The sequence below is a fragment of the Daktulosphaira vitifoliae genome, unplaced genomic scaffold (assembly GCF_025091365.1).
Source record: "Daktulosphaira vitifoliae isolate Bord-2020 unplaced genomic scaffold, ASM2509136v1 Scaffold_5, whole genome shotgun sequence".
In the NCBI taxonomy this organism is placed as follows: Eukaryota; Metazoa; Arthropoda; class Insecta; order Hemiptera; family Phylloxeridae; genus Daktulosphaira; species Daktulosphaira vitifoliae.
The window spans coordinates 21,461-29,399 of record NW_026099576.1 but is presented as its reverse complement, the minus strand read 5'-3'; the positions used below and the strand labels follow the sequence as shown (position 1 = coordinate 29,399).

Here is a 7,939-nt window from a genome sequence, read left to right as displayed (position 1 = left end):
TACACTTGTCGGCATAATGACCTACCTCTTTACACTTAAAACAAGTGACCTTACTTAAACCAATCATTTGATCGTTATTTTATACCTACGAAATTTTGGTGTTCTAGACCTTGACCGTCTCTCTCTGCTGTTATCTCTATTATATGGTGATCTATAAGACTGTCTATCACAGTCCTCACGTCTAGAATAACGATTGTACTCATTTCTATCATTACTAAAATCTCTGAATTTCTTGTTACTATCATTTCTTTCCTTTGAAAATGATCTATCTCTACTGTATCTATCGTACTTTCTTTCTAAACTTGGTTCTCTACTACCGTAATTCTTTCTAGGGTATGGGCTTTTGTCTCTATAATTAGGTCTATAGTCTGCGTATTCTCTATTTCGCTCATAGCTCTTGTCTCTGTTATACTTACTATAACTATTATTTTTACGATCTTCAAAATATACTGACCTGTTAGAATTATTACCTAAAACTTGAATATTTTTTATCTCATCGCTAAGTCGTTCTATTTCTCTTTTATAGTCCCTATCTCTTCTATCTAACTGTCTCCTTAAATCTTGAACCTCAAGTTCTCTTTCTTTTGAATATTTATCTAGTTGGGATACCTGTCTATTTATAATGTCTGTGTATTCACTGATACCAGCGGCTCCTCTATTGTTTATTCTAAACTGCATTAACTCAAACTTTTTCAAGTTATCTTTTAAATTTTTCAAACTACTATTATCATGTAACGAAATAGCATGCAATACTGATTCTTTTAGTCCTCTTAAAATATAAGTACATATATCTTCTTCACTCATTTGTTTATTTAACTGTCTACATAAGTTTTCAATTTCTGTTACATAACTCATAACTGACTCTGACTCTTCCTGCCTACGTTTTTCCAGTTTATTTTTAATTAGAGTTAAATAGCCTATTGGTTGATATTCGTCTAAAAATTCGTTTTTTAATTCCTCGTATGTCCAAATTGATTTTTTATCTTCTAAGTTTTCTAAAAATATACTAGCTGTCCCTTTTAAAAATATTGACAAAAATTTTATTTTATCACTCTCATTCCATCTATTAATTTCACTTGCCTTTTCATACTGCCTGAAAAATTTTCTTACGTCCTCAGTACCCGAAAAATAATCTGGTTTCATCAACCAAGATCGGTTATTAGACTCCATACTTGTAATATTTGAATTTATTGTTTCTATGCAATTAGTTAATGAAAGTAAATCTAGAATTTTTCCCTCTGTTAAGTTGTTACGATTACCCGGTGTTTGTTTNTGTTAAGTTATTACGATTATCCGGTGTTTGTTCCTCTTTAAAGGTTCTATTTAAATCGTCTATATCTTCATAAAAATGTTCTTTACCTGAACCCTCTAATTTATTTTGATCACCCGACGAAGCGTTATTAATATTATTATAAAAATGACCCGGTTTTGTAATATCGCTAGTATTCGCGTAAGAATGATTTTTTTCTTCAATAAGGATGTCTGATAACTTTTCCCCTATACTTTCAAATTTATCTTCTACACTTGGTTCTACGTTACTCTCTACGATTATTAGTTTATCATTAGAAGAGGCATGAATAACTTGCTCAATTTCAGCTGGACTTAAGTTAGGTTTTATATCTGACAATTTAAGTTGCGCTCTAAAGTATCTAGCTAAACGTGTTCTTAAGTCATTTACGTTTCCTAATTCGTCTAAGTTTTTACTTTTACACAAATTTATAAGATCATCTTTTTTTAATGAATATATATCACTAATTTTGTTTAATTTAAATTTTTGAATTTCATTAATATTCATAATAAATCATAATAATTAAGTAATCAAATTAATATTCTAGAAAGTCGAAATTAATTTTTATTAAAATTATTGAACTTTTTTTTCCCTATTTTATTATTAAAAAAAAAAATAAGATGTTTATATTAAAAAAAAATTTGTATAATTATAAAATTAAATTAAAACTTAGATCTTTTAAAAATGTGTAAATGGTTTTTTGTTTTTGTGGTCAGTTCATTAAATAGGTCAGTCAATTGTGATATACCGTCGTCTAAAATATTAATGAGTTCCTGGTCAGAAAATATTATGTCAAAAGCAAATGTATCTAATTCTGAATTAGTATTATCCCCAAAAATTTCTTTTAATTTCTCCTCTATGTCCTCAATATTACTCATATTATAGACATATGAGAAATTATAAATACACACACAAAAAAATTTTTTTTCTCTGGGAAGATTTTTAAATTACTAAAATTTAATAACTAAATAAAATTATTATATATATATAAATATATTTTGCACTAACCTCGAGTCTTCCGGTTAAATGTTTCAAGTAATCCTTGTATTGTAGTGATCGACGGTTCAATTTATTGACGCGAAATTACACGCACACACAAATTTCGATGCCACGAAAAAACTTCGAGGGGTCGTGTCGGTACGAACCTCGAGTTGGGCGCCAATATTATGTCGTACGTCGGTAGTGCCCCAACGTAGACACAAAGGTTTATTAAAGTTTTATGTATATATATATAGACGACGAGTTCGTCGTCCGAGCTCTTCTCGAGTCCTCCCGTTGGATAAACTGATCAGCCCCAATCTCTCTAATTAGTGGACTACTAAAGGGGTAGAGTTTAGACCCGTCAGCACAGTCTAGCTCAAAAGTAGCAGACTGAAGGGTGGCTCCTTGTCAGCCACCAGCACAACTACCTTTTTACTATACCCACTAAAGGACGGTTAAGCCCAAACACTAGCCAGCTCGTACACTAATTATTAAGATTGACTAAAGGACCAGCAGTCCAACCTAGACTCTAGCCGCACACACACACACACACACACACAATTTCGAGATCACCGTGAATATTAAATATTTGCGCTAAATCCAGATTTTTAAATAGTTTTTTTATTTACGAAATGTATTAAACACAAAAGTCAAATAAAATATAATATAATAATTTAACACAAAATTAATTAAATCTTATAAAAAAAAAGGTATAAAATTATTCTTACGTTAACGACCTAACACGTAACTCGACGTTTCTTCTACAAAAACGTCCAGTCTCGTCTCCCTCCGTATCGTTCCGTGTCGACCCCCTATACTTTTCATGTTTTCCCTTTTATATTCTTTTTCCCACCATTATTAATTTGCTTACCCTGCATTTCCCTTTTATATGGAATTATTATATTGCTTAAGAGTTCAAAAATTGCTTACTACTATTGTAAAGCTTATATTATACTAAAATCGACGTAATTCAATACTTCCTCATATAATTACTACAATTGCTATTAAAACTTTATACTGTGCTCTTGTACGACCAATACTGGAATATGGTTGTGTTGTTTGGAATCCCCATGCAACAAATAGTTCGTTGTAGATTGAGCGTATTCAGCGTAAATTTTTACGTTTTGTCAGTTTCCTACTAAAAGTTCCATGTCCACCTCACGACTATTCTCCGATAGCCAATAAGCTAGGCCTACCTTCTTTGACTGAACGGCGATATGATGCAGGTATCAGGTTTTTAGATGGATTAATTAATGGTAATGTTGAGTCCTTTGAACTTATTTCACTAAATCATTTCAAGGTTTCACAGTGTTCTATCCAAACTTATACTCCCTTTTTTGTCCCATATGCTTCCACCAATTATTTAGTGAATGAGCCATTAAGGCGTTTAATGTCTTGTGCCAATAAGGACATTAATTTCACTAATTCGTTATTCAACACTTATAAATTGTACATATCTATTTAAAAAAAGACCCAGCCCGTTGAATTATATAAATAAATAAATATGATTACCGAACAATAGATGGAATTTAATTTTAAGTTAATTAAAAGTATAATCTAAGTTAATATGTCGTTATATGTATAAATTACTATAATACCTCGTGGTTTATTAAACACAATTATGACAAACAAAATTGTATATGGTTGATATAGAAAACATACCGTATCCTGTGTCTAGATTAAGGAACAGGGATAAAATACACGCGAGTAATTATGTTACTGCGCAATAAAATAAATATTAGAGTTGAAATTAATAAGGAAATATAATTTAATTGTTAAAAAAAATAAAATTTAGTTAAACATGAACAAAAATGCGAATTAATTAAAAACCATGTCTACAAATAAAGACAACAAAAATAAAATAAAATATTTAAACAAATAATATTACAAACATCAAGGACGGTATTGGAACAGATCTGTTAATGTTAATCGGGAATTAATGAAGAACATCTGGAGCGGTCTGGACACTCGCTCCTTAGCGTTGGCTAGAAGAAAAGGAAAACATGTGATCTCCACACATAAACAAAATTAAGTTAATTTACGATAAAATAAAAATGAAATAAAATAATTAATAAAATAATGCTCATTACATCAACTTAATATATAAAAGAAAACGATACCCGGTCTCCGAAGAGACCTATCCGATGGTCTGTATGCTTCGCCGAAAAGACGTGGCCGTTTGCCGTTGGCGGCTCTACTCCATTATTGAAAAAAAATGACAATAAAACAATAAACGTGTGCACTCTAGCACCTAGAGAAGAAGGAATGGAAAAGAGCCAACACCAATATAACGGTAATTTCAAATCGATAACGGCCAGTCTTTTTGGAAGGGATCAATACTGATAAACAATTCGATTTTCATTATATTTCTCTTTTATCGCCTTATCTAGCGGTCAGCGGTAAATAATGAGTAGTTGACACCGCTGTGTCAGGAAAAGGTTCTTTCGCGCTATTAAATAAATAAGTAGACATAACAAAAAAATATTTAATTTTGATATCCAACACTTAAGTTAAGAAGAACAATGAAATGGGGGTTAATCAAACAAAATAATTTATACAAAAAAGAGCATTAACACAGTGGGATTGCGGCACAGTATGGATGTGGCATAGTTGGGACAAATATAGATGATATCTGACAGTGATTAAAACCACTATCATAAGAAACGCTTCGATGCAAATCTTTAGATAGTTTTTAATTTTAAAAAATTGGTGGATTATTCCAAAAGCTACATGATCTGCGATTTCTTTATTTATATCCCGATTTATAATTATAATATATGAATACTAGGGTGTCCCTTATTTTGAAAATTTTGGAAATTCTTCGGGCTCACCCCCCCAAATTTGTGTGTATACATATAAAAAGTGGCTACAAAAAATTTCAGCCCGATCAGATTAGTTTAACCCGTGCCGACTTGGGGTTGAAAATCGGCCAAAAGGGGTACTTTTTTAGATTTTAGCAATTAACTCGTAAATTAGCGCTCTCACAAAAAAAAATATTAAAACTAAATTGTGAATATAATTGTTTTGTATTAATTAAGTCCTTACAGTTTTTCTTTTANTAAATTGTAGATCTAATTGTTTTGTATAAATTAAGTCCTTACAGTTTTTCTTTTAAATCCATTAGTTTTCTAGAAAAATGTCAAAATACATAATATTTCGTAAAATTGCCGAAATTGGCATATTTACGAATATTTCATCATATATGACGAATANATATTTACGAATATTTTATCATATATGACGAACCATATGTGATACGACCTAATGTTTCATACGAAAATTGTTTAAAATTAAATTTTACGAAATAAAAGTATTAAGTACAAATTTCATTGAACCATTCGTTTTATTGCTATAGCTGAAATAACTCGATCATATTACGATTTTTACTAAATATATGAATTTTATTGCTAGATTCTGTTAGTTATCATCTGGTTCATTACAACACTTATCGTACAAGTACGGCGATAATACTATGGTATGACTGGATTAATGTATTGTTATTATTTTTAAATTATAAAAAACTCTGGAAATCGTAAATTTATTACAAATCGCAGCAATAGATATAGTGAACACATACTTATAANAATAGGTATAGTGAACTCATACTTATACCACTTTAGTCGCTCACGTCGCGTATTAAGTTGAACTGCTTCCTATTGTGTTTTTCTTTTAGTGTACGTAAAAATGTCCGTAGTATTACGAAATGACAATAAAATATTTTTAATAGAGTCATTGACTACTCAAATTTTAGGTTCAAAACTTCCATCCATTGGACAAGTTCTAAAATTTTTTTTATAACCTAAGAATTGTTAATCTTACTATAAGAGCAAAAGCAGCATTGACTATTCGCGAGTGTAATATTTTCTGGGAAATGGACAATTCCATTTTAACCGAAATAAAAAAATTAATGGTTGTATCCCTTAATAATGAGTCAATAATAAACCCTAGAAAACGTTTTATTCTTTCATCGAGTCATATTGACAAATCATTTTCAGGTATAATAATTTTTGATATCTTTATTTTTTGATGACTATTGAGTGATTGATATTTTTTTTTTAGAAAAAACTTTAGCTTCTTTTTTGTCAAAAAGCAGTATGAAATTTTTTAAACGATTCGATATCAAAACTAATTTTTTAAATTTGGATCCAAGTAATTGGAATACTGATAATTTTTATTTACATGGAAAAGAAATTGTATGTTCACTTAAAGTAATAAATGACTCTGCAGAGAAAGCCGTTAAGCTAATGGTAGATTTTCATGAAAGTTTAACTGTAAACGATAAAAAAGCTGAGTTACTTTTACACTGTGTGTCCAAGAGCATAGAATATTATATCCTAATTGCAACAAAGAAACATTAAAACATAGTTTTTAATGTATATTTTTGTTATAATTTGTGAATTATTTTGAATTTAACATTTTGTATTTTATGTAGTAACTTTTTATACTTCATTATGCGTTTAAGTCAAACAAATACATCACTTTACAATATAAAGGGAATATATTTAAATTAAGCATTAAATTAACTCACGTTGTCTGTGGGTGATCTAAGGGGTGAGTGCGTGTATTCCATTTTCATGGATTTCTCCGCTGGTCGCTGTTTCACTGCTGCTAATTTGGATGTTGCTACCGGTACTGTGTTGTTGCTGCTGTTATTGTTGTTGCCGCTATTTTGTTGTTAAAAATGATGTCTCCTCCATTTTTGATGCTAAGGATGGTGGTGTCAGCCTCTATTTTCGGGCTGGCACTAGTAAAGTGAGTGATGTGTGTTCAATAAGCGTTGTGCGTCCCACCGTGTCATTAAAAACGTAGCGCAGTTTTTCACTATCTATGATGATAGTTCGCGCGTGTGTGGGTCGCCTGCTATAACATCGGGTAGCGTGTGTCGAGTACTCGCTTTCCAATAAGCTGTAGTGCGTCGCGTCACGCCCAAGTGAATTGTACCTGCAGGGTAGTCCCAGGAGTACGTCACAGTACAGATTCTCTAAAATAACAGCCGTGAACTTTACTTGTAGATCTGCAATTTTTGTTATAAATGTAGCTGTGCCGGCCGTGTCTGCTGTGTGACCGTCAGCTGACCTAACTGGGGGTGTTTGTCCGTTGTGTACAATTCCAAATTTGTGAGCTGTTGCTCGAGTGGTATACGATTTTTGTGCTTAAGAGTCAAGTAAGGCCGTCACAAAGCCGTTGTCAAATTCCAGGTCTACAGCGGGAGTAGTAATTTTACGCGGGCGTTTTTGTGCGGCAATACTCAGGTGGTTAGCGGTTCGAACGTGGAACGTTGATACGGTTTGTTCGCCGGCAGTATTAATTGCCAAAAGCGGGTAGGCCGTTCCTGCCGTATTCCCCTCCCCCACGGTGACCAACATATCGTTGGCCCGACTCGCGGTATAGTCGTTACCTATTACGTCTACGAACGTGTGACAAGTATTTTGAATAACCTTGTTGTCCTCATTGTGGATGAGGGGTGTGGTGGTGGTGCTACAGCGTGCCCACTATAATGACAGTGGGGCTGTAGGGGTGATGATGAAGTTGATGTGAAAGTGGTGTGGTTGTTTTTAAGGTTATATAAAATAGTGTTATTTTGATCGCAGAAAGCGCATCCGTTTTTGTTACCGACGATGATTGACCGTGCGATTTGGTCGGCGCGCTGATTAGTTCGATATTGTTTTG

At 32.2% G+C, this 7,939-nt stretch overlaps 1 protein-coding gene across 1 annotated transcript; it reads right to left on the bottom strand.

Annotated features, from left to right (window-relative positions):
• Window positions 1-63: 63 nt before the first annotated feature.
• On the bottom strand, window positions 64-2,166 carry LOC126908586 (uncharacterized). The gene is made up of 4 exons (XM_050690790.1): window positions 2,037-2,166; window positions 1,288-1,692; window positions 1,053-1,196; window positions 64-935 (listed from the first exon to the last, which is right to left on the bottom strand). Exons 1-4 carry the CDS (start codon window positions 2,164-2,166, stop codon window positions 64-66), a joined length of 1,551 nt encoding a protein of 516 aa, XP_050546747.1.
• Between the last annotated feature and the right edge of the window lie 5,773 nt (window positions 2,167-7,939).

Excerpts from the sequence above, each read along its gene's own strand:
- LOC126908586 (XM_050690790.1), bottom strand. The coding sequence starts at position 2,166 with ATGAGTAATATTGAGGACATAGAGGAGAAATTAAAAGAAATTTTTGGG. Across the intron at positions 1,197-1,287 it reads GGAACAAACACCGGATAATC|AAACAATAAATTCAAATATT; the intron begins GTAATAACTTAA and ends CTAATTGCATAG. Across the intron at positions 936-1,052 it reads AATTAATAGATGGAATGAGA|ACGAATATCAACCAATAGGC; the intron begins GTGATAAAATAA and ends ACGAATTTTTAG.